The following is a 27,433-nucleotide window of genomic DNA, read 5'->3' as shown; positions in this document are numbered from 1 at the left end:
CACATGTGTCTTAAATATGCTTTAAAAAACACTTCATTGATACTCAAAATTTTTAAAAAAATTTACTACTTATGCGCTGTTCACATTGCTGCGATATTGTAGTCGCAGCGAGAGTTGTACGAGATATCGTAAACATGTCGTCGCAATCCAGTTTACATTAGCAGTAATTAACCGATAGTAATTGAATAAAAAACAATATTATAACATAATCTCAAATATTAAGTATATCAATTATTTCAAAATGACATTTGACATATTCCATTGTTATCGCATGTTGTGAGTATCTCATGTCGCAGCAATATAATTTACCTTATTTAAATCACTGGATTGAAATTGTTTTTTTATCAGTGGATTGAATTCCAGTGTATTATTTCCAGTAGAGACAGCTCATTACCTAACAAATTTTTATCGGATTTATTGATATTCATTCTTGTTTTGAAAGTATTTGCCATCCCTAAAATTTTTGTCATATGACAGGTGAAAATTTTTAATTTAAATGTCCACTGGAAACTTTATTTGAAAGTTAATTTTTTAAAAGAGTTAGTTACGTTAAGGTTTTATAACTGTTATGTGTACAAGCACTTATACTTTTTAAAGAAATTTGTAAATTAATAATGCCAAAAAACCATAATTTAATACGAAATTATTTAAAAAAAAAGGGAACTGAGCCTGAAATTCCAACTATTGTAAGTTTGTGTTTTTTGTTTTGTTATTTATTTTAAATTTTTGTTTTGCATTTTTAAGTAGAAATTTCAATTAATTTGTTGAATTATATATGTACATATATTGCTTATGTAAAAATTTATATTATATATTAGATATTTTATGCAAGTATAAAAAACTTATAAAAGGCTTTATAATTAAGGGTTAATTTCCATAAAGATAAAAAAATGTAAATGACATGCTTCGTTAGCTTACAAAATTAACTTAGTTACTTACATATACATATATGTATTTATGGAAAAACAAATCTACATATTTGCGCATATTAAATAGAAAAATTGCAGGAAAACAGGCGCATAATTTACTCATTTTCATTAAGTACGTACATACATACATAATTTTGTTATAAGTATACATACAACATATACATGCAATACAGTAAAAGTACTGATGATTGATTTTAAAATATTTTTTGGTTTATATACAAGTATCAATAATTATGTTTCTTTTAATGTTTTATTTTAAGAATAATGTTATTCCGCTTACATATATTGTAATTCGTTCAGAATTCCAACAACATGTTTCAATTATTAATGAATTCGTATTTTATAATTTAGCTATTAAAAACAATTTCATTATTATAATATTACGATAAGTACAAGAGTAATTTTAATAGTAAGTACTAACATTGTATAAACTGCTGAACCTTTCCTCACAGTGGTTATAATGTTGATCTTGAACAAATTATTTTTTATATTGTTCTAAGAAATTGTAATTAAAAAATACAAATTTCGAAAGATTAACAACGATATGAACAAAAACTTATAACTCAGTAACAATGACAGTCCAGAACTTACAACTTGGTATATATATATTAAGTTTGCATAAAAGAACATCATTAAAATTTTTAACTGGTACCTATAATAAAGGCTAATATCATGAAAAGATTTAGAAATTCTTCTTAGAAATAAGAAGAAGAAATTGAAATAAATAAGAGGTTTATTCATATTAAGCTGAGGCTTCGTACAAACTTGTTGGGGCTCGCATTAATTATGCTTTAATTTAATATGCGCCCTATGTAAAATCAGTTTGGTAAAACAAAATATAAATTTATTTTCGCACTTTTACTCATTTTAGTTTAAAATTTCAAAATTTTTAACATCACATTTAAGTATAGCTACCTACTACATTCAGAAAATATTATTTTTGTTTATACTTTATTTTACAAGTACCTAATTAAGTATAACAAATTTTTTCATAGATAATTTATTAATTAATAACATTGAATAATATAAAGACATAAATTTATTTACATACCTATATTAAATTTTCATTCAATATTAAAAATTTCTTTAAAAATTTTCAATTAATTGGCAACTCTTTTTGAGAATTTTTTAACCTTTTATTATTTACATACATATACATATGTATGAATGTATATAAATTTATGATTATTATGTATGTAGCTATAACTAACAAAATCCATGTGCACATTGTACACATTCTTATACTCGTATCTTTATTTTTCTTAAAACTTTTTATAATTCTCTTCTTTAAATCTCAGAATTTACAATATCTCTTAGACTTACTTAGTCATTGGAAAAAACAAATATGAACATTTTTTTTTTCTGATATTTTTTTTATACATTTTATATGTGTATATGTATGTATATTTAAGTAAATGTTTTATGTTGAATACTTTCATACTTACTTGTACAAGTGAGTGGGTACACATACTTAATACTAATAATATTTTATTTATACCTACCTATTTAAGTCTTAAAGCTTCCAGTATAAAAAGTGTTGTCTCCAACATCATAACAAATGCGAAAAAAAAGTTTACTATAGAACAGCCGGTCGGTTATAATACTTACCATATTTATTAATTTCTAAGTTTAAAAAAAAATTATTAAATAAGTACATAATTTATATTTATGTAAAATAATTGTACATAGGTTTATAATATAAAAGAAAATGTAGTATAAATTTGTAAATTTATTAAAAATATTCATGTTTTTCAAAAAAATAATAAATTTTTCAATTTTATGAAATTTCATTTTAAATAATTTTTAAAAAAATTAGCTATAATAATGAAATAATGATAATAAAAGATTAATTTTAAAATTGATTCAATTAAAATGAAAAAATTCATTTATTTATGGCCTATTAATAATTTGTGAGCTTGTATATATATTAGATAAGTATGTGTTATTAAGAAGAAACAAAAAAAAATATGTTGTATGAATGTCAATGCATACCAGCGACAGCAATAATACGAAAAAAAATTGAAAGTAATAGGTAATGACTAATAATAGTATTAGTAGTGTTCCAAAATAAGAAAAAAACAGAAATTCTATTAATTTTATCAATCACAGTAAAATTAAATTCAGTGTCATGACAGTGCGATCAAAAGTTAAATATTATAATAATGTAAAAAAGCTTTCCTTTGTTATTATAGTAAACATAAAAGAAATAAATAAATTTTAGTATATATAGGAAAAAAATATAATTAAAGTTATAAACAAATACATCCCTACAAATATATAATATATTTGTATATTAATTGTTGTAGAAAGGTGAGAAAAGCTTTCTTTTTCTTTGATTATTTCTCTTTCATTTAAAATCGTATGTATATGAAATGTTTTCAGTGGGCCACGTGTTACTTAGAAAACTTTTTTTTCTTTCTTATTTTTAATGAGTAAGTATATTAAAATCAATATAACTTTATGTACCTACTCGTATGTATAAAAATCAAAAACATACGATACAATATTATGTTCTAAATATTTACTTTTATATAAGATTTATGCGTTTAACTATATACAATTTTCTATTAACTGGAGATGGAGTAATGCGATGTTTTAGAGTTTAAGTAATTAGTACTATATTCTTGCAATAATTAAAATCGTAGTAGTAAATAATAAAGTAGAAGAATATAAGTATGCAAATATGCATATGTATGAATTTATGTAATATAATTATATACAATATTGTTATACGTACATAAACCAAAATTTTTAACAAAACATTTTAACATTTATATTGTACACTTGCATTGGATGTATTTATACTTTGATTTATATATGCATTGTATATAAAAACATGCATATATACATATAGGGTACTTTTTTTATTTATACATTATATATGTATGTATGTATATTTCAAGTATTTAGTTGTTGAAAAAAAAATTAATTATAAACAAGATTACATTTGTATTTATTTATTATTTTTTTTTTTGTTATAAGTAAGACACAAATTTGTTTACAATCAAATACCTAATAACAGTCAATTAATGCGTCTGAAAAACCAAATTAAATTATTTTTCTTTTCCAACATAGGTACCTGGCTATTATTTTTTAAATATAAACTTAATCAAAAAAAACTTGATACTTACTTATATGGAGTTTCAAATTAAAATCCAGATGAGATTGTATGTTCACATATAAGCCCACCAAACCACTTAGTTAAGTAATTCAGGAATTAAATCAATAAATCATAAGTAGTTAATTAATATTATCTATATACTTATGGGAAAAAAATCTTATTAACATAAACATTGCATACGTTTTGGAGGAATCTAGTAGTACCGGTTTTAAAAAAATAATAATTTGTCATCTTTCTATATTCATAAATTTTACAAATCGCTCACATAGCGACTTAAACTTACATTTCCACATAGCACATAGCGACTTGTTAAAAATTTACATTTTCATGTGACGTTAAAGGGTTAGAATTATTTATTTAAGTTTATAAAAATAAATTTGATAAACTAACTGTTGGTAAAAATTACTACTTTTAGTAAAATGCATTATCTTATTTATTGTTTTCATTGTCAATAAGTGACAAATTGTTAAATTATTATTGAGCGCAGCGCCGTTTTTAATTCTGTATCTGTGCTTAACTGAAAATAATATTCTAATCATAATCTTTATTTTCATAAGTTGTTTATAATTGCTGATTACTGATTAATTGCTGTAATTAATAATTTTCAGTGAATTTGCTTTTGTATAATGCGAAGTAACTTAAATACTAGTAGCTTATCCGATTCTTATTTGTTATACACATGCTTGCTTGAATATAAGTAGTACCAAAACTTAATTCATAATTCTAGTATTTTATAAATTGCGTTAAATAATTTTTATTCTATTTAAGTACTTTCATGGATTGCAGAACTAGGTTTTGACTTGATGGATTCTTCTTCCCGCAGAATCGGTCATAATCTATAATTAACCGATTAATTTTATAAAATAAGTATTACAAATAAATTATTGTTATTGATTTTGTTGTAAAATAATTTCTGTTATCTTATATGAATATTAACCCACAATTTGTTTATTATAAGGAATACAATTTGAATTAAAGTTGAAAAGGTTGCTTTAAAGATTATAACATAATTTTTAAAACAGAAATTTAAATTAAAACAATGTAACAACGCCTTTCAATGATGTTCAGTTTTTTTTTTAATATTTTACAATACAAGTTCACATTTACTTACTAACATGTTTGTAAAATACAACATCGTATAGATCATGGACATTTTTATATTATTTTATTGCAATATTACTCGTAATATTTTGTTACGTGTAAATACTAATTTTCTCATACTTATTTGCATTTTTTCATTTTCACGGAAAATACGTGAAGAGAATAATTATATTAATCAAATATTCTATCTTAGGACGTTATTGATCGATCACGGATACATGTAAACTGCAAAACATTGGGAAAAAAATTTACATTTAATAAAATTGAATACAAAGAAAATAAGTAAACCAAAACATTAACAATACTAATCTGTACATACATACGTACATGCATTATATTTTTATATAAAAAGAAGTCATTTTATATAATTAAAAATTAAACAGTTTATTTATGGATTTTCTGTTTGGAGAGCAGTGAAGGACCATACACATTAGTTTTTATAAATATAAAAACGTTTTGCAAAAAGTAAAATACTGAGGTTTATTTTTGATATTAAATCTAAGTGATACTTTAGTTATATTTATTGAAAAACCTTAATATTACAAATTGTAAGCAAAAACCATTTTTCGAATTCTTATGATAAACAATTCGCCTTCTAGAATCACTTTTGAAATTTAGTTACACTTATTTTGTTTTTGTACTTCTCATCAATTTGAAAAATGATTTGTTTTCAAATTTATGGAAACGTTTTCGAATTTATTTAAGTGTGTTTGAAATGAATTTTTGTCTTAAATATTAATCAAAGAATTACTTTTAAATTAATAAGTTCAGAGTTATTAAACTGTTTCTTTCAGTATTTTCGGAACAGAATCGTCAACAACAAATAAATGAAACTGAATAAGAAGATATGTTTCTCTTGTCACATTCAATAATCGAAATATCCATTACAATAAATTTCGGCATATCAAAGTCTAAAAAAATATGAATTCACTAAAAGTTTGTCTGGAGAAGATTTCAATTTACAAAATACTTAGTATTATTTTCTTAAATTTATTTGTAGAATAGTTAGAAAAGAATAGTTAGAATTAGTAGAATAGTTAGAATTATACTGATTTGCCATTTTATAATTCATATATCGCATTCTTACAATAAGATTAGGTCAATAACTTTTTACGTTTAAGTTTTCTTAAAAAAAAATGTTTTCTTTTGTTTTCAGCATAAAATTCAAAAAAATTGTTATCCTATTTACCTTAAGTTCAGTTCTTTAAAAGCAATTACTCGTGATTATTTTTATAATGTATAACAATTATTCTACTTATATTTTATAATTATTCACCTAATGAATGCAATTTCCGATCTTTGAAGTAGACGTATTATTTTGTACATTCTTTTTCTTTCTTACATGTGCAGGTGGCATGTTCGGCATTACAAAATTATGGCAAGCATTATTTTGCAAATGCATAAATATATGGGGTTATTCTATGAGAATATTCAAAATATATTTTAGAAAGGAATAAAACAAAAATTTCGATTAATTATAACGATTGGTTTTACACACACATACACGTTAGTTAATGAAGATGCAATTTTATCGGCAATCATTTATTTTAACATTAATTTAAACTGACGGCGAAAATCTGACTATTTCTTTATTAAATAGCATATACGTCTATATTAGTGATGTAGTGATTCTTCTTTTCTTGCATTTTCCCGAAAAATCTGTGCTCTGAATTTATATATTTGAAGTACTCATTATTTGTGATCTATTTCCAGTTTTTCTCATTTATTAATCTAACGGATGATTAATATATTTTGCTCTTAAATAATCTAATGACTATTCTGAAGGTTTTAGTCAAAAATATACACATACATATATGTGCCCTAAAACGTTACCGACTTTGTTTGCGCTTAAGGATTAATGTACCAGTACCAATTATTTTGAAGATAATTTTAACTAATGAATTAAGAATAAAAAATTGTTCCATTAATTTAGTGACACCTTAGATTTGTTTAATATCCATCAGAATCAGATTTGTAAAATGTTTACCAGAAGAAATTTCAGATTTTCTTTTGATTTAATTACAACACAATAGAACCTATTGATTTCCGTAAATTGAAATGATAGATTGAACAATAAGTGGATAAACGTACATACATATACATATTTATATATTTTTGAAAACACTTTCATTAATTTTTTTCATTTAAAAGTTTCATATGGTTTATTTAGTATATATAAAATATTTACTCTTATTATTTTTTATAGAGTGGTGCTTTAACGCAAGACATGTTGCTGTCTACAGGAGAATCATCCGCTTATTCAGCGAATGAAATTGCAGGACGACTGCAGGTTGATATTCGTTCAGGTCTAAGGTGGTCGGAGGCGAAATATAGATCAAAGATAATAGGATTAAATGAATTAAATGTTATTGAAGAAGACCCAACATGGAAGAAGTATATTGAACAATTTAAAAACCCTTTGATACTGCTATTATTAGGCTCAGCAGCCGTATCAGTGTTTATGAGACAATTTGACGATGCTGTTAGTATAACAATAGCAATAATAATAGTTGTTACAGTAGCTTTTATACAAGAGTATCGTTCAGAAAAGAGTTTAGAAGAATTAAAAAAATTAGTACCACCAGAATGTCATTGTTTAAGAGAAAGTAAATTGGAAACATTTTTAGCGAGGGAACTTGTGCCTGGAGACATTGTCTATTTAAATGTTGGTGACAGAGTTCCTGCTGATGTAAGATTATTTGAAGCAATTGATCTATCCATAGATGAATCAAGCTTTACTGGAGAAACTGAGCCATCCAGAAAAAATACTGAAGTAATGTTCTATAATGGAGCAAATAAAGATCATTCAAATATGAAGAACATTGCTTTTATGGGAACATTAGTACGTTGTGGTAGTGGAAAGGCAAGCCTAAATTTTTATAAAATATTTACCTAAAGTAAATTTAAAATCTAATTATTATTTTTAGGGAATTGTTGTCAGTACAGGTGAAAGGAGTGAATTTGGAGAAGTTTTTAAAATGATGCAAGCAGAAGAAGCACCAAAGACCCCTCTACAAAAATCTATGGATATACTTGGAGCTCAACTTAGCTTTTATTCGTTTTTGATAATTGGTATAATAATGTTACTCGGTTGGCTGCAAGGAAAACCTTTGCCACAAATGTTCAACATTAGCGTGAGTTTAGCTGTTGCAGCTATTCCAGAGGGTTTACCAATAGTTGTAACGGTTACTCTCGCGCTGGGTGTAATGCGAATGGCTAAGCGAAATTCAATAGTTAAAAAATTGCCCACTGTTGAAACTTTGGGATGTGTTAATGTTATTTGTTCTGATAAAACTGGGACAATTACAAAAAATGAAATGACCGTTACGGTTGTTATAACAAGTGACGGTTACATGGCAGATGTAACAGGTGCTGGATATAATGACCATGGAGAACTTCATATCAGATCGTGCAACAGTATTGAATTGGCAAAACAAAATATTTCAACATTATTAGAAATTGGAGCAGTTTGCAATAATGCGTACATTCAAAACGATACACTAATGGGGCAGCCAACTGAGGGTGCCCTATTAGCAGTTGCAATGAAAAATGGACAGTATGCAGTAAATGACAATTATATCCGAATACAGGAATATCCTTTTTCATCGGAACAGAAAACTATGGCAGTTAAATGCGTTCAAAAATACAATAACAATAAAGAAGAAATATTCTTTGTTAAAGGTGCTTTAGAAATGCTATTACCTTCTTGTACTAAATTTATGTATGGATCGCATGTTAAAACGTTAACAAAGCAAAATGAAGTAGAATTTCTAGCTGAAGCTTATGAAATTGGTAGAAAGGGTTTAAGAGTTTTAGCCTTAGCTAAAGGGAAGTCTATGCAAGATTTGGTTTACTGCGGCCTAGTTGGAATAACAGATCCGCCAAGGCCACTTGTAAGAGAATCGATTGAAATTTTAAGTCAAAGTGGAGTACGAGTGAAAATGGTGACTGGTGATGCTCAAGAAACTGCTTTAGCAATTGGTAAATTTTTAAAAAGAAATATGATTGTGGTATTAATTGATGTATTCATTTCAGCTAACCAAATTGGTTTAGATACCATTCATCACCAAACCTTATCGGGGTTGGAAATGGATCAAATGAGTGAAATGCAATTAGAAAAAATTATCAATAATGTTACGGTTTTCTATCGTGTTACCCCAAAACATAAACTAGCCATAGTCAAAGCATTACAGCATGCTGGAAATATTGTTGGAATGACTGGCGATGGTGTTAATGATGGGGTTGCTTTGAAAAAGGCTGATATAGGCATTGCTATGGGTAAAAATGGAACTGATGTTTGCAAAGAGGCTGCCGACATGATACTTGTCAATGATGACTTTTACACAATCATGTTAGTTAAATAAACTTCTGTTTTTTCAATTTTATATTTTAATTTTTCTCTAAAGTATTTTAATATTTTTGATATTTATACCTTTTTTTTTTGTTCTACATTTTTCAGAGCTGCAATTGAAGAGGGCAAAGCTATTTTTTACAATATACGAAATTTCGTTCGTTTTCAGTTAAGTACATCTATAGCAGCTTTATCTTTAATTGCATTAGCTACTTTAATGGGCATTGCAAATCCTTTAAATGCAATGCAAATTCTTTGGATTAATATAATTATGGATGGACCGCCAGCCCAATCATTAGGTGTAGAACCAGTAGATCAGGATGTTTTAAAGCAAAAACCGCGTAACGTTAAACAACCAATGATAACAAAAGCTGTTATTGTAAATGTTTTACTTAGCGCTAGTATCATTATATTGGGTACTTTATGGGTATTTCAACGTGAAATGGCAGATGGTTCAATGGGTTTAACAAAACGTGATACAACAATGACATTTACTTGTTTCGTTTTCTTTGATATGTTTAACGCTTTAAGTTGTCGATCTCAAACAAAGAGTATTTTTAAAATTGGTTTAACATCCAACAAAATGTTTTTAATGGCAGTTGCATTTTCAGTAATTGGTCAAATGTTAGTTATATACTTTCCACCCTTACAAATGGTTTTTCAAACTGAAGCATTATCAGCGTATGATATATTATTTTTGGTTAGTTTAACATCTTCAGTTTTTATTGTTTCTGAATTCAAAAAATGGTTTGAACGTGCCATGGAACGTAAACTGTATAAAGCTAGATCCGATTTAGATTTTGTATGACAAAACGAATGCGCTGAAGATATTTTGAAAAATGATTAAAAATCTAATATAATAATTTCAATAAAACATAAAAAAAAAAAAACAAAAAAAAAACAATATTACAATATACCCACAGTGAAATAAGAAAAAAATAGACAAATAATAATAGTCATGATTGATGTTCACAAACTATTTTGTATGATCAAATGAATACAATTAAGAAGAGCATGTAAGAAGTTTGTAAGAGTTTATAATTTAGTTATGCATGTTATAATTTCAATTTTAGATTATTACAGGTTTCTCTTAGATTTAAATTTATACTTTAATAATTTAAACCTTTAAAATAATTTAATTTTTAATAATAAAACAAAAAGTTTTGTGATATAAAAATAATTGATTGTATTACATTATTAGTTAGGTTCTCTTAGTTTATAACGTACCCATACATATTATGGTCATTTGTATATTATTAGAAAAATTACTTCAAAATTTTTTTCATTCAATTATTATTCAATAATAAAAAAGATAAATAAAGTAAACAAATTCGTTCTTTATATGGGTTTTATTAATAAAATAGATTTCTATAACGAGTTCAATATTTTTTGGTTAAAGCGGTTTTGCATCACATGACTTTTAAAAATTGGAATTAAATAATGTCTTCTATTTTTTGCTTACTGTGTTTTTTTTTAAATCTGCTTCAATATTAATTTAAAAATTATTCTTTCATATTATAAAAGAACAATATCCATTTATGTTAAATTTATTGACAACCTTATTTATGTGATATTACATTTTAAGATACGAACTCAACTTGATACTAATAAGGGGTAACTTTAAACAAATAATGTTTATTTACAGTAAAAGTAGGAAAATATTTAATTAATTTTTCTTTTTAAGTACAGAGTTTATAATTTTCTTTGAATTATTTCTTTATTCTACAAATAATAATTAAATAATGTAAAAGAATTGAAATAAATTTTTGATGAAAAAAAATTCTTTCAAAATCTATGTTTTTTATTTTTTATTTTGTTTTTCCTTCCACTTTTTTTTTTCTTTTGAATGAACAAATGATTGCTGTACAACTATAAAATTTACTAATATATTGTATATTTAATTTTACATTTATATTTAAAAACTTTATTAGAAAATATATCATTGTAGATTTTCTTAATATTAGTTGATTACCTAAATTGAAAAAGAAAATATTAATTCAAATATTGAAAACACATGAATTGAAAACAATAAGACAGCATGTACTACATCTTTGAAAATCAAAACTATTAGTTATAGTCACTTTTGCAAAAATAGAATTCTGATTTCATAAAATAATTATTTTCATATTCACTTTCAAAAATTTACCAAAATATTACTTACTGTTAATATAATAAACTTCTTACTATGATCGGTATCTAATTTATGAGGAACGCTGCAATATTGTAATAAATAAATTAGGACCAACTTTTAACTAGGATTCCTAACTCAAAAAATTTCGCTACTCTTTGGACAATTCTATTTAACTTTAAAATCGTATGTAAATTCTTTTACTATTTTACATTTAATAAACGTAAACTTAATAATTGGAGTAAATAATTCATTTTTCATTCAAATAATATTTAATTCTTTATCAATTATTGCTGCGCTCTTAAAATATAGGTGCTAATTGGATTTATCTTATTTTAGTTTGCATTTTTGTTGAACCTTAAAATTATTTAATATTTGAACTACATACATATGTGTATGTCTTTTAATCCTAATATTTGAATCGTGTGCGTGCAAAAAACCAACTTAAATTTACCCATTAATCAATATCTGTTAACCAACATGACAATAAATATTTAAATACAATTTTTTTTTATAGTTTAATATAATTAAATATTTAAAATAAATAATTTTTCATCTACTTGATATTAGTCAAAGATGTATTGAAATTAAATGTGTGATGCAAAAACGGCTGATAAAAATCATTTAGCTTTCAAAATGAAAGAAAATTCTTATTAAAATATTTTCTGCCAATAAATGTTATGAATTTAAATTATACATCACATATTATATAGTTAAAAAAGAAAAGTAAAAGTAAATATTTTTTAAAAATTATAAATCGGTACTGAAATGAAGATTATTGGTGCTTGTAACAATAATAATTATAAGGAAAATATTTGAAGAAAAATGGCAAATGCATTTTTTTTGCAACATTGTGGAAGACAGTAGTAAAGAACAGAGTAATGAAATCAAAAAGTATCTAAGAAATTAACAGTATAAATAATTTTAAAACACTATATGAAAACTGATTTTTAATAATTTTTTAAAAGTTTTTAAATTTTATCTTAATTTAATTTGAAAAATCCCGAACAATTTTAGGTAAAAAAGATAAATATGTTTTATTTGCAAAAAGTTGTGAACCAGTTTATCTGTAAAAAAAATTAACAATGTACAACCAAAAATATACCAAATATTATGAAAACATTAATTATATTATAATATAAAATAACTGGGTATTAAGAAATACTTTTGAAAAACATAATATAAAACCAACCATTTATTGAAAAATAGTACTAAATAATACACCAACCAAAAATAATGTAAGTCATTCAAATATAACAAAAATTAAATATATTGAAAAAATAAACAAATAAATTATGAAAAAATTATTCAAAATGAAAAATCTTCAAGCGCATTGAAACAAACAAAAAAAAACAAAAAATATTTGATTAAAGCTATAAAAAAAATGTTTATAGAATGTATAAAAACATTTAAAAAAATATTCAAATTTAATTACTAAAGACTATGTTGTTAAATTTAACAACAATAAATGAAAGAAAATGAAATGTTGAATTAAAAAAGTGAATTCAGTATAAAATTGAAAGAACAATAAAGCATTAGATGATATTTATGGATTAATAATACAAAAAATAATTTTTAAATTTAAGAAATTAAGTAGTAAACAAAAAGATTAATTATTTTATTTACTGGTATTTAATATAGAAAATAAACAAGAAATTTGTTTTATCTAACTAATATAAATCACAAATTGTAATTTCGAAAACAAAACATATGTATATTAAAATTATAACATTATGTTTATGTAAACGAATCCACAATGAAAAAAGAAAAACCATTAGAAAAATTTTTAGAAATTAAAAAGTGTATCAGAATTTTATTATTCTTATTATTATCAAAAATATCACAAGCAATAGACCGCATCATTGTCACTCACAAAATAGTTTGGTTTCTTAAAAAAAAAATTCAAAAAATATAAGAATACACACCAATTTTAATAAAAATTTACACACTCAATATATTATTATGCATTTTACGAAATTTACACATAGCAAAAGATAGAATTGCAGAAATACAAAATAATTGATTACAAAAAGATTAACTCTATAATTTTAAAGTTTTTAAAAAAGCTTTGATTTGTAATGTAATATTAAAAGTAAGAAAATGAAATTCAGCAATCTTTCATAAAAACAAAATTCAAATTCTTTAATATGAAAAGAAAAAAAAAAACTTTTATTAATAATCAATTAAAAAACTCACTTTTAATAAAAATAAGAAATCAATTGTTCTTCTTTTTAATATTAATTAACTCGATGAAAATTAAATATTTAATCATCATAAAAATTTGTAATTTTATTATTTAAAAAAATCACTTGTATCATTAAGATCATATACAACATAAGCTTTAGATGTTTAAGACTCAAATTAAAAAACAAAAATTAAGCGCACGAAGATTTTATGCAATATTTTGTTTTCTATTTTTTCATTTCTAATTTTTTATTTGTATTCTTCACCTTCACAAACAAAAAAAAACTTAAATAAAACACTAACTTATTTTATATGTAAATTAAAAAAATTCTTAAAAAATCACTTTGAAGAATGACTTCTGAGAACATTATTCTTAAAAAGTATTTCTAATATATATACTTAAAAATTCAACTAAATTGCACAATTATTAAAAAAATAATTATGTTTCAATTATTAATATTTAATACAAAATTCTAATTGAATAATTTGAAAATAAAGTCGAATTTTATCTAATATTATATGTACGAATTATGTAGATAGAAATACTTATGTTAAAAACCGTATAATTTGAAAAGATTATTACTTGTTTTTGCTTATATTTTTTTTTGCAAAAAACAAAAAAGACCATAAAAAAAAACAACATAACTTAATTTACCTTTACACAGCAAACTAGTTAACTAAATCATCATTATCTATAAATCAGTCATATCATACTTTCATCAAATCGTCAGATTTATTTTAATTACCAACCTGTTTCTGATACAAAATAAAGGAAAAATCCAAACAATAAGTATATTTATGTATATCATAAAAATTCTCAATGATTAATTATGTTAAAAACTTAACTAAGTACAATATTTTTTTATTTATTCAAAATTAAAAATCTGAATTATTAAAAAATACTCATCTTAAACATATCTCATCATAAAAATCATTCTGAACAAAGAAATAATTCATTCTGAGACAAAAAGAAATAATTAAAAGAAATATATTTAGAAAGAACAATAATAAAACTTAATCAAATATAATAAATAAATAAAATATAAAAAATAATCAATAGAAAATTAAAAATTAAATAAAACCAGAGACACATATCATGCTCATAACAATTATAATATTCGTTTTTTTAATTTCATTAATTGTCTTGATCTATAACATTTTCTTTACAATAAATTCTAGCTTTATTGATTTAATTAGAAATTCGACCATGAAAATTTTAAAATTACCTTTTGTGTACTTGACACAGTTTTTTTTTTACTTTTCCGTTTATTTTACCTTCAAAACTTATTTACTTTTCTTTAAAAGACACCTACTAATTAAACTTTGAACACAAATTGCATTAATGTTAATTAAAACAAAAATTCTAATAAAAAAATGTTATGCCATTTGAGTGAAACTTATAAAAAGTTTTCTTTTTATTTCGCAAGTTTCATACCGAATAAACAAGCCTCCATAAATAAATTATTTGAAAATAAAAATAAAGAAAAAAAAAGAAAGATTTTGTTTTAAATAAAATTTGTTTGTCCTTCTCAATTAATTTTTAGTCAAATTATTTTAATAATTTTTCATTACTCTTAAGAGTTAATTGTTATTGATAAAACAAGATAATTTCAAAATGATTTATTCTTTACTAAAATAAAAAATTGAAACAATTTTTATTATTTGCTTATTTAATCCAGAAGAGACAAAAAATATTTTTTCAAAATTTTAATAATTACAACAAAAAATATTCTAAATTAATTTTTGAACCGTTTGTTTTATTTGAAGTGGTAAAATCTATTTAAACTTTCTTAAATATATTTTAAACACTTTACAATAATTTAATTAAAATAATATTGGCTAAACAATATTTATTAGTTAAGTGTAGGATATCATTTGATTTTACAGGCTTTAATATATAAAAAAAAAATTGTCTTAGCTTTGAAAACATTCTGAATGTATTTTTTGGGACCAAAATTGTTGTTTTCACAATTAAAAACTATTTTCAAAATAACACTTTTTTTTTATTTAAAATAAAATAAATTTTGATAAAAATTTAAATAAATTTATCATTTTTTACATAAATATTTTTCATTCTTGGAATATATTGCCTTGATATGCAGTAAATTATAATTTTTATTTAAAACAAAATCTTTTAAAAAAAATTTCCAAATATGAAATTAATAAAATAAAAAATTTATTGAATATTTATCCATTGTGCGAAGACAAAAAAAAATTATATTTAATATACTACTGAAATAATATTTTTATGTCCGTAATATTATCGTCTATATTACATAATATAATATTATATTATACATAATCATGAAACGTATTACATATATATCTATAAATCATTAATAAACTCTGGTTGTTTAATTATTATTTATATAAAAAAAATATATATATATATTAAAATATTTATACCACCTTCAGAATATAATTAATTGCTTGAATAAAAATAATTTCATCAAACTTCTATTTACATTAAACGATTTTGTCAAATTTCAAAAGAAATAAATTTATGAATAATATTTATATTCTATATTATAAATAACAAATTTTTAAAATATATGTAAGAGATATATATATATAATATATCATATAGCAACATATATATAGTTTAATAATATGTATATAATATATATTTAATTTGATTATACATGCTTATATAATTAAGTGTTATGTGGTAACAATAATTAGATTATATATATATAAAATAATAAAAATTTAACATTAAAAATTTAATTAGTATTTATAATAAATATTTAAAATTATTTAACTGTAAGGTATTTAAATTATTATATAAACCAAAATTAAAGAAAATGAAACCTAAATTTTTATCTAAATTCATATAAAGTATTTTATAAAGTATCTTTATAACTTATCTACCTGTTCCTGTCTATTCATGCTTAGTTTTATTGTTAAAATATAAAAAATACAGCAATTTTGTTTTTAATATTTTAAATAATTTGATACAGCATAATATATGGAAAAGAACGAAAAAAATATTCATAAAAGTAACCAAATTTTGTTGGTTAGAATCAATTGAATATTTTTCTTTCTAACCCTCTTAAAATTTTAGATTTGAATCATTTTTAAAATTAATTTATTAGCAATTATGTTAGCAAGACAAAGTTGGTAAGATTACTGCATTAATTCTATAATACCCTTAAATAAAGTACGTATTCAAAGATTAAAACAGAAGCAAGTTATTAAGATTTAATAAAATAACAAAATAGAAACTTTGAGTTCTACTTAGGCTTTAAAGTCGAAATAGAAAATTGGTTATACAAATAATGTACTAAATCTAATTATCTAATCAAAAATAATATACATACTATGTATAGTTTTCATATGATTTAACCTTTCGATATTATAATATATAAGATATTTTATGAATCCATATTATTAATAAAAATCTTAACTCATAATATCAGTCTGAATGAAATTTTTTCTACTCTGTTCCATGAATAAATAAATACTATGTAACATCAATTTTTGTCTTACCATTTAGAATATTTGAAAAATCTTTTTGTTGCTAAAACTTTATACTTTAAAAAATTCTTTTAGGAAATTTTCAAAATTTCATACTAATGCTTGGTTTAAAATTTTTTCGTGATATTAGTCCCTGTTCACTTATCACATGAAATACTCAAAAACGCTTTGTTCTATTGTATAATTTATCTAACCGAACAAAATTTACAAAAATGTGTTATAATGTCTTGTAATAATATAGTTATAAATATGTACTTGTTTCTGTGTACTATTATAGTACTCGTACATCGTATTAAATAAAAAAAATTAAAAAAAATAGAAAATAGAAAATTCACTCACAAAATAAATTTACAAAATTAGTTAAATAAAGAATGATGCAATATTTAACAATAAAATATTCTATTTTTTTTTTAATTTTAATTATAAACATTTAGTGCTCAGAAAATTAAATTAAAAAATAGTGAAATAAATAAATGACATTTTAAATTCGAATAAATACTCACACAAATTTTTTATGTTAACTTCAAAATCATTAGAGTAGAGATTAGTAAATCCCTATAGAAAATCGACATTTACGTAAATATATACATATTTAGAATTCGTTTCATAATTTGATCTTAAAGTCACAATAAATACAGAATCTATTTTAGTACAGGATCTAAAAAAATAATTCAGTTATATTGTCGATGTGTCAATTCTTATAATATACAAAATTAGTAATCATTTATTTAATTTATTTTAAAATATGTATTTAAAAATATATGTACAATATTAAATTACTTCTAATTAATAATGTAGGTCTATTGTATTCTTTACAACTATATACATACTTACACAAATATACGATTTTACATAATATTAGCATAGTAATGTGGAATTTGCGGCTCGAATGATCGAAAATTTAATTAAGTCACGGAAATGGTATCAGTTTCTTTAAATATCTCGTACTTGAAATTGTGTGTATTACCATATTGTTCTCTCGCATAAAGAAATCGCTGAAATCAGAGCCAAACCAATTTCAATGTTTATATTCCTTGATTTCTTTAGTTCTTTGTTTTGTATTGATAACATTAATTTTAAAATGAATTCAAGTCAAATGATACTTTTTTAATTAAAAATTAATCCATTAATATAATTAGATGGAACTCGGGATAATCAATTTAAAAAGTATGGCTCTTCACCTAAATATGAAATAGTTTGGTAAACCTTGTTCCAAAAATATATATTCAAGTTTTCATCTACATATATTGTTTATTAAGAAATACGTCTAGTACAAATGTTTGGGTGTAACAGTATTTTGCTGAAATTCCGTCTCTTTATGGTTTGTTTTACTAAAAATCATTTGACATATTAAGAGTAATTATTATATTCATTGGACGAAATTAGATTTTCGAAGACAAAAATAAAACGGTTCACAGTTTGTGTTCCGTTTGATTTGCTTTTTTGAATTTTTTATGGTAATTAATTGGGCACTAATGATAATATTTATCTTGTATGTATATGTATTAAAATACGTTCATATTTTTATATATGTGAGCACTTAAATAATTTATATATAATTCACATATTCTTTTTTTTCGCTAACAAATTTTAAACAAAAATAATATTAATTAAAAAATTTTAGATGAATAGTTTAAAAACAAAATTATGTATATTAATGTGGTTAAGCATAATAAAAATATGTTTCTATTTTCAAATAACTAATTATTTTCATTGAAAAAAAAAAACTATAATTATGTTATATTAATATTAAAAGTATTTTATTTTTTTATTTATCTATCTACTGAAAAAAAAAACTTATGATACTACATTATTGTATCTGTGCTATGTAGGTTTTAAGGATTTCATATAAAAAACAAAACAAAATTGTATTAGTATATTATATGAAAATTTCTTTTATATCACTTTTCTAAATTTATTCTTAAAAAAGTAAAGAAAAACGATTAAACAACTAAAAAGTAAACCAATTTTAATATTAATTATCTACATGAATGTAATTAATATATTAATAAACACAAAATTAATTATTACCTTAAAAACAAAATGGAAATTAAACAAGTAAAATTAAAAGAAAGAAACTTTAAAATTCAAGTATTTAAAATGACCAATTATTATATTATATAAAAAGGTTACTGAATGTTATAATACTATTTATTTGCATCAAAACAAAAAAAAAAACATCTAACTACAAAAGAAAATTTATCTTAACAAGATACCTACTTATATAAAAATAAATATTAAAAATATAAAAATTGAACTATAAACAAAGTGAAATGTAAAACTTCAAATATTTAATAAACATCTTATAAAATAGTTGATAATGTTATTATTTAATTTTAACAGAAGCCTAGACCCTTATTATGCATATCTTATATTGTATTTTTATATCCTTATTATGCATATTTTATATTATATGGAATTTTTGATAATAAAATTTGCATCTGCATTTCTAATTTAAACCTTGAATAAGGTTGAGGGACAACATTTTCAATTAATCTTAAAATTTGATGATGGTGAGAAAATAAATTTGATGATGGTAGAATAATATTTCCTTAAAAATTTTAAGTTACAACAGTAGTTAATATCAAACAAGTTGAAAACTTAAATGGTATCAAAATAAAATCATACTTTTAATAGTAAGGTAAGTAACATTTTCTTTAAATTTATTATAAACGCAATATCTGTTTGATTGTGGACTCCTAGTTATTTTTCTTAAATTGGATTTTTATTATGGTAAACACTTTTCAATTCTATTTGCTTTAAAAGTTTAACGTCCAACTTTCTCTCTTGTCAATTTATGTTTTCAAAATTCTAATCAATTTTGCCAGTGTCTTTCATTCATGAGTTTTTGTTGAGGAATAAATATTCCTTTTTATTTTTAAATTTTAAAAATAACTTTTTAAATCTTTTAATTTTAAAATAGCTTTTTAACTTTCGAATACAATTTTTGCAGTTCACATGCTTTAGTTTGAAACTAAAACGGATAAAAGCTGTTTTTGGTAACTTTCAAATAAGGTAATTTTATTGTTTTTTTTTCAACATTTTATATTTTTGATTACATTTACAATAAAATAATATTAAACATATTTCTAATATTGCTGCTATTGAAAAAGAAGAAAAACAATGTCATTCAATTCTATTTTAAATATTTTATTTTATTTAATTTTATTAACTTATTAATATAACACAAATTCCTTAAAATGAAAAAAAAAAATCTATTATGTTATAAAAAAGTAGTTTAAAACATCTTTATTATAATTCGTTTATTGTGTGTTAGTTTTAAAACGAAAATTTAAACAATTTTTGTGCGAAATTATTTAAGAAAAAAGTTTTAAAATCCAAAAAAATTATTTACATATAAGTAGTAGTTATATTTTTATACAGCTTTATTCTTATTTTGACTTCTCCTGCATTTCAAAGCATTTTTCTTTTACTTTTTATATATTTTTGTTATTTTTTTACTGAATTCAAGGCACAGCTATGGATACTTATTCTAACAACAGTACATATTCTTCATTTTCGTTAAATACAATTATATGGTTCACTATATTAAACATAATACATAATTATGCACATTTTTAATACATTTTTATATTTTTTAATTTTAAGTGTTATATGAAAAAATTAATATGAACTTTAATTTTTTTTATACTTTAAAATTCCTTTTATATAAAATATTTTATAACTTATCTTAACATTGTACAATTATAAATGAAAATTTATTTCCACTTTCATCATTTATTTCGTTTTTGACTTATTTAGGCTGTACTTTATTTTTTCAAAATTAGTTTAATCTTTCAAACTACATCAAAAAGGAGTATTTTTTAATTAAAATTATATAATATGTCTAAAAAATTAAAATTGGCACAAAATCATATTTTTTAAATAAATTGATGAAAATTTAATATTTAATATTATTGAACATATAAAACTATATAAAACTTTTTTTTATACTGAAATTTTGTTTTCATAATAGTCTAACACTCAATAATAACCATATTTAATCATTAAATATTATAGAAAAAAAAAGAACTAGATTTTTAAATATTTTCAAAATAAAAAAAAAGTAAATAGTTTTGAATTAACTAAATGCGTTTTTGAAAATTATATATATACAAAACCGGTTTTCATTTATTTAGTTTTTTAAGTATATTTTATTAATTTAATATTTTGTAAATTATTGAATTTGGCATCCTGTTTTTATTTTATAAATTCTATTTATTTTTGTATAACAGAACATATATAATATATATATATTAATGGACATACAAGTATACAAAAAACGTACCATGTACGTAGCTTATTTTATATGTTTACAATCTTTGTATTAATACTTTTAGATTTCAATAAATTGTGCAGTAGAAATAGTATAAAATAACAGTAACTTGATGCAAATTACGATAGAAACTAGTAAAGTTGCATTTACTTAAATAATTTATGCGAAACTTTGAAAATATAACTTTGACTTTGAAAATACAAATTTTTTCATCCACAGAAATTTAAATAATTTTATAAAAATATGTAGTGCAGTTTAGAATATTAAGAGTTCATAACATAATGATTCCTTTTATTTGTTTTTAATTTAAATGAAAATTATCATCGAGCTCAAAAGCTTAGAAACAAACTACAACTTTATATAAGCGCTTCAAATTCACATCCATTCACAGACATTAAGGCAGTCATTATTTGCAATTATATAAATGAATCTCGCGAACTTTACTAGTTAATTTATCCTTAATATTCAAAAATAAAAAGAACAAGAATAAATATAAAATTAAAATATATCAACTTTAAACTTACACAGCAGCTATATGACTTTTTTCATAATAACATACTTAAATATTGTAATATAACTATGTACATAAATATTTTTTATAAATATGTATATATTATTGATTATTTTAATTACAATTTTTTAGACGAACTTGTAATCGATTTAATCTAAAATATTTTTCTAGCTTTGGACATTTAATTGTTGTGTTAGCTACAAAATTATAATATTCTCTTAGCTCATCTGTATTTAAATAATGCCGGGTAATAATTCCTTTATAACTACAGCTAACATGACTATGATGAAATATAAATAATGGATTATGTCTCCTCTTAACCTTTGCTTTTTCAGCACATATTCCAGTAACATAAACATCTTCTAAATGAAATATTGACACGTTAAGCGAGGCATCATAGAGTTTACCAACAACATCTGTTGACATTAAATAACCAGATCCAGATAAATAATTCGGATATTTTTCACCCGCATACATATACATTGGAGTATACCACTTATTTGTTATATCGCTTATTGGCTTAGCATCACAAAACATGTACCCTATAAGCAAATCCCTGGATTTTATCATGCGATTTGATGGAGCTAGAGCATTCACGGTTTTTGAATCGAACATTTTCAAAGTATCTTTGTACACAGGTATTGTACCACTAAAATAGCATAATTTAATTGAAAATTATTTTTGAATTCAAATTTTATACATAATATTGAAAATAACAGGACATTACCCTAAAAGAAAATGTAACAAATTTGGTACATTGACGAAGGTGTCATCATCACACTTCAGAACAAATTTCATTTTTTTCAAACATTTCTGTTGAATCCATTTTAACATCATTACAGATTTTAACGTCAAATTATTATATGTATCAACGAAATCTTCCTGAATTAAGTCACCATATTGCTCAGATTCAACTTTTAACCTAGATATAGTTTCATTTCCAACGAAATTATTAGGCCCGCCACGTCCAATTAAAAATACAACTTTTACTGGTATTGTCGTATTATTTATAAGCTCAGTAAAATTGCTTATATTAGTAACCTAAAATGAATATTATAATACATATATCAATTAAATTTATATTGTATTGCTTAAAATTGTTTTTTAATACATTGGGTAAATTCAGGTGATCTGCATGCATTCTTACAACCATTTCCTTTACATTTAAGTATCCACCAGCATTGTTAGAGTGCATTTCAGAAAACATTGGATAATTAAATTCTGTTACATTACCCCAAGTTTCCCGAATAGTTAATCTGAAAGTTTAAAACTGTATTGGAATATATTATTATTGATATTCTCGCAAAATAACCTTTCAGCAAAGTTTGTTATTGATGAAGTAACCACAATTAACAAAAAGAAATTGTTTGAACAAACGTTACTAGGATTAATAAGTGTAGTATCTCTATTTGGGTAAACATAATTTGCAGTATCTTTGGAAGTGTTATAGCCCCAACCGCTAATCGACACTAAAAATATTAATTTGACTAGTTAAATACTCAAGTTTGTTACATTTATTATATGTTTATATGCATATATATGGTATACTTACTAGATCTTGAATGGATGGCGCTTAATATAGGAATATACACGTACAAGAAAAAACAAAGACTTGAAATTCCAAGTGATATTAGAAAAATTCGAACTAAACGCCTTGCTCGGCGGTGAATTTGATGTCTATTTGATTTCGTACTTAGAGAATGCTGTTCCTCATTCCGTTCATAGTTCTTTTCATTACACAGCAATGGTTGAGCCGCAATTCCGCTCTTTGAAAACGATAAAGATGCTGCTTTAAGAGAATGTTTCCCCATTTTGTTTTGCCAAATACATAAAAATTCAACTAAAATCGTCAAACGAAAAATGTTTAAAACAAAATATTAAATGTTGAATTTTTTTTTCCTTTTTGTGCGATATTTTAAGTAATGTGAGATATTTTCATAAAAGGTATTGAAAGACAAGAATACCGGATGAAGAATATGTCCTTAAGCACAGGATCAGGATAACTTCTTGTTTTAAAGTAACTATTGTACATTTAAATTACTTTTAAATTGTGTTTTAAGAATTGTACTTCAACTTGAAATTAATTTTGTTAACTGCTTTAGCTTATACATTTTTTACTTTTTTCGCAAACTTTTTTTTGCAAGCGAATTAAAAATTATTGTTCTCAATCCTACATTCTAAAAGTCAAGGACAGTATTACCAGATCACCAAATTCGCGAAAGTTTCAGAAGTCTTCTAAATTACAAGACAAACAATAGAAGCACAAGACCGTCTATGTTGGTGGCTAACAGATTTTTGTTGTTGACAAAATTATGCAATAGTCGAAAATGGAAAGTTGTCAAAGCCAGAGGTAAAATAATATTATTTCACACAACTAATTTAGCTATAGCTAACAGGAAAAAGCTTTTTGTTTCTAATTTATAAGTTGAAAAAAAATATGTTGAAGGTGAAACCGATTAGTTCCGAAGCCGTAATCAAAATTGCAGTACTACCGTTGCGACATACCAAAATTTAATACTCGTACCGCGTGCAGAATATCATTATTATTATTATAAGACTATGATAGTATAAAACGTCAAAAATAATTCTCAAAAGAAATTTTCAACAAACATTGCACGTTTAAAGTTAGAAATTCAAACTCGATGCAGCATCCGCATTTTTATTCCAGTAATATTTATTTAAAGTGGAACTGCTTTGTTCATTTTGACGGTTTTCAAAACACAATTTTCACGATCGCCGAATTTTCGTTACATACATAATTATAACAGTATACTCCAAAAAAAAACTATATTTTTTATGTATACAGACTTACTTTATATCATAATTAAACTTGTTTTCATGCGAAAATTCCGTGACTAATATTTTATTTGGCTTTTGATCAAAAACGACCGTAATCAAAATCAACAACTTAACACATCATGAGCGGGTCGGGTACTAGTACCCGCTTGTGTGGATTGTCACTTATAAGCGGCCGGGTACAAGTACCCGCTGCGTGCATTGTAGACATTTTTTTATTCTTATATTTTTTTCAAAAACTTGTTATTTTTTGAGTAATAGGGCCCTCAAACTTTATATGTATCCGGATGTATATATTGTATATTCGCCCGCTACGCAACAATGTTGCCGTATATACTGTATAGCTTGAAATAATTTTTCTAGAAATCGACTTTCGTTTGACAATAACTGACAACCATTATATTATATTATATTACTGGAATCATTCTGTCAATTCGCGTATATGCAGACGATTTTCTAGTCAAACTGATATTTTTATCGAACTGACTTGACTTGAACATTTCAAGTTAAGTACCGTTTATATGAGTCAATATCAATATTGAAGCGTTAATGTGCAATATTCAATGCATATAAACGCAGTAGTGCAGTCATTTTTCTGACAACCGCCTGGTGCATACTGCGTCCATTTACCTTACATGTCAATTTTATTTTGCATTTGTTTGATTGCTTTTATTAGTTTCGGTTAAAACGCGCACCTTTTGAAATGTATGCTTGTTGCGTGTGTAAAATTATTGAAATATATGCGTGTGTAAAATTTTACGAACTGATTGCGCCATTTTTTACTGAGATATGTATTTGCATACGTGCCCTTTGCATTGATATAAGTTTAGTTGCATATGTACGCGTATTAAAACCTAGATAATAATTGCAAAATCTAATAATACATTTCCATGCAAATATTAATTTCTATGTGCTTTATAATTCGTATGGACGCGTACTTTTTTTGTAAACAAGAGAATTAACTCAAAATTAAATTTTTTTTTCACCTATTTCTCTCAATTTTCATATTCCTTTTTTTTATCAAATTTTTCTTAAAAAATAATTGGGCAGCTTTTCGAAAACTCCATGTCGAAATGACGATAACCGACCAAAAGAGTTGTCACGTTGAAATTACTTTATGTTTGTAGACAAGGGAAAATTAAACGTGCGTTAATCATTGACGTTAAAGTCATGGTGTGAACGCAGCTATTAGCAACTCTCAAATGTGTATTTAAAATTAACAGCCTGATCATATGTCACTTTTTTACTCACTTTTTATTCACTTTCAGATCAGAATTAATAGGTATTTTCTAATGAATATTTCACTTTTCAAATGAAATTACTCATTTTTTTATTTGGATTTTTGCATTTTGTTTTCAAATTATCGACTGAACAAAGTGAAAAACTTTTGCATACAATTTAAAAAAAAAAGAAATACACAATCGGAATATTTTCTCCTCATTTTCCGAGTAAAATAGCGAGATAGATGATCGGATCCCAATGTTTTGACATAGAGCGTACAACTCTATTGTCGACTTAAATTTTTAAGTCCAACGCCAGATGTTGAGAAAAGTAAATCCGTATTTACATACTGCTCGTTTTCTTCCTTCATGACTTTAATTTTCATACTACGTTTCGTCTTTCTTTTGAACAAACTAAAGTTGTAGTTTTGTGGCTATGAAATTTCTGTCTTTTTTTTAATACAAAATTTTTTAAGGTAAACATGTACGCGTTTTCGCAATTAAAATTAAAAATACCAAACACTATACACACTCTAACTCGTGGCTATACTCTAAAGTACAAAGTTTTTAAAATGTGCCCCCGTAGTGGACGAGTAGTAAAATATTACATAGTTTCTTGAACGAAATTTTTTGGCAAATAATATTCACAAATATGTATGTACTTACATCAAAAAAATTTTTGTATATATTTTCATATATGTATACATAAATACATCCATATAATACAATTTTTTTACACAAAATAATCGGCTTTTTATCTTTACGTTATTTATACATCAAAACAGTTCATTACAAATATCAAAACTTTTCTATTAATTTTTGCGTTAAAAAAATTTTAAAAAAATTGAATAGCTTACCTACATACATACATACATTCATCCAATACGTACACGCACACTATTCATATTCAATACCATATGTGCATATATGTAAGTGTAAGACAATACTTTTATTGCTTCCAAAATCCCAACTGTGTAAACTAATTTCGAATTCCTACCAAATTTTTCTTAAAAATTAAATTTTAAAAATAAATAAATTATTGAGTGAAATTATGAATGAAAGTGATTAAATAAGGCAGAAATTGTTTTTAATATTCAATTTTTGGTAATCTAATCTTATCATACTTTTGTTTGTACATACATAAATATGTTTGTGTGTATATTAGTAAACGTTGCGTACATTATAATCATTTCGAACAAAACATAACGTTTAGAAAATTGTAAGTTCATGATTTTTATTAATGATCAGTGATGTCGTTTCAACGACTTCAACAACGAGAAAAAATGAGAGCCAATATAAAAATGTCAAGAAAAAAAAGTCGTTACAGTTTTGATATAAA

The 27,433-nt window shown here is 23.5% G+C and overlaps 2 protein-coding genes across 11 annotated transcripts in view; one reads left to right on the top strand and one right to left on the bottom strand.

Moving 5' to 3' along the window:
* The window catches only part of LOC129610121 (calcium-transporting ATPase type 2C member 1), a 39,078-nt gene extending 28,235 nt beyond the window's left edge, over positions 1 to 10,843 (top strand). For 3 of the 9 annotated variants that reach the window (XM_055522504.1, XM_055522505.1, XM_055522503.1), the window contains exons 3-5: positions 7,358 to 8,014; positions 8,079 to 9,502; positions 9,611 to 10,843. In XM_055522504.1, the coding sequence (XP_055378479.1) occupies positions 7,358 to 8,014; positions 8,079 to 9,502; positions 9,611 to 10,310 (2,781 nt within the window). In that variant the 3' untranslated portion in view covers positions 10,311 to 10,843. Of the gene's footprint in view, positions 1 to 543; positions 687 to 2,460; positions 2,962 to 3,159; positions 3,240 to 4,893; positions 4,918 to 5,226; positions 5,617 to 7,357; positions 8,015 to 8,078; positions 9,503 to 9,610 lie in introns of those variants that run through there. The other 6 variants (XM_055522509.1, XM_055522506.1, XM_055522508.1 and 3 more) reach the window with 5 other exon arrangements.
* A 10,697-nt stretch (positions 10,844 to 21,540) lies between these two features.
* On the bottom strand, positions 21,541 to 27,073 carry LOC129610142 (beta-1,3-galactosyltransferase 1-like). 2 transcript variants are annotated; one of them, XM_055522535.1, is made up of 6 exons: positions 26,952 to 27,073; positions 23,631 to 23,918; positions 23,391 to 23,547; positions 23,190 to 23,334; positions 22,806 to 23,119; positions 21,541 to 22,727 (listed from the first exon to the last, which is right to left on the bottom strand). In XM_055522535.1, the coding sequence occupies exons 1-6, from the start codon at positions 26,971 to 26,973 to the stop codon at positions 22,193 to 22,195; spliced, it is 1,461 nt and encodes a 486-aa protein (XP_055378510.1). In that variant the 5' UTR covers positions 26,974 to 27,073; the 3' UTR covers positions 21,541 to 22,192. The 2 variants fall into 2 exon arrangements, with proteins under 2 accessions (XP_055378510.1, XP_055378511.1); XM_055522536.1 differs by lacking the exon at positions 26,952 to 27,073 and adding an exon at positions 24,043 to 24,280 and having other exon boundaries at positions 21,542 to 22,727.
* Between the last annotated feature and the right edge of the window lie 360 nt (positions 27,074 to 27,433).

This window comes from Condylostylus longicornis, unplaced genomic scaffold (genome assembly GCF_029603195.1).
Source record: "Condylostylus longicornis isolate FDR11 unplaced genomic scaffold, ASM2960319v2 ptg000044l, whole genome shotgun sequence".
Classification (NCBI taxonomy): domain Eukaryota; kingdom Metazoa; phylum Arthropoda; class Insecta; order Diptera; family Dolichopodidae; genus Condylostylus; species Condylostylus longicornis.
The sequence above is the reverse complement of the archived record's forward strand: the minus strand, read 5'-3'. Positions and strand labels throughout refer to the sequence as shown.

Bases quoted from the DNA above. Each gene is read 5' to 3' on its own strand.
- LOC129610142 (XM_055522535.1), bottom strand. From the start codon at position 26,973: ATGAATGTATGTATGTATGTAG. The intron at 23,919-26,951 runs GTAAGCTATTCA...TGACGATTTTAG, and splicing joins GAATGTATGTATGTATGTAG to TTGAATTTTTATGTATTTGG. The intron at 23,548-23,630 runs GTAAGTATACCA...TAATATTTTTAG, and splicing joins CGCCATCCATTCAAGATCTA to TGTCGATTAGCGGTTGGGGC.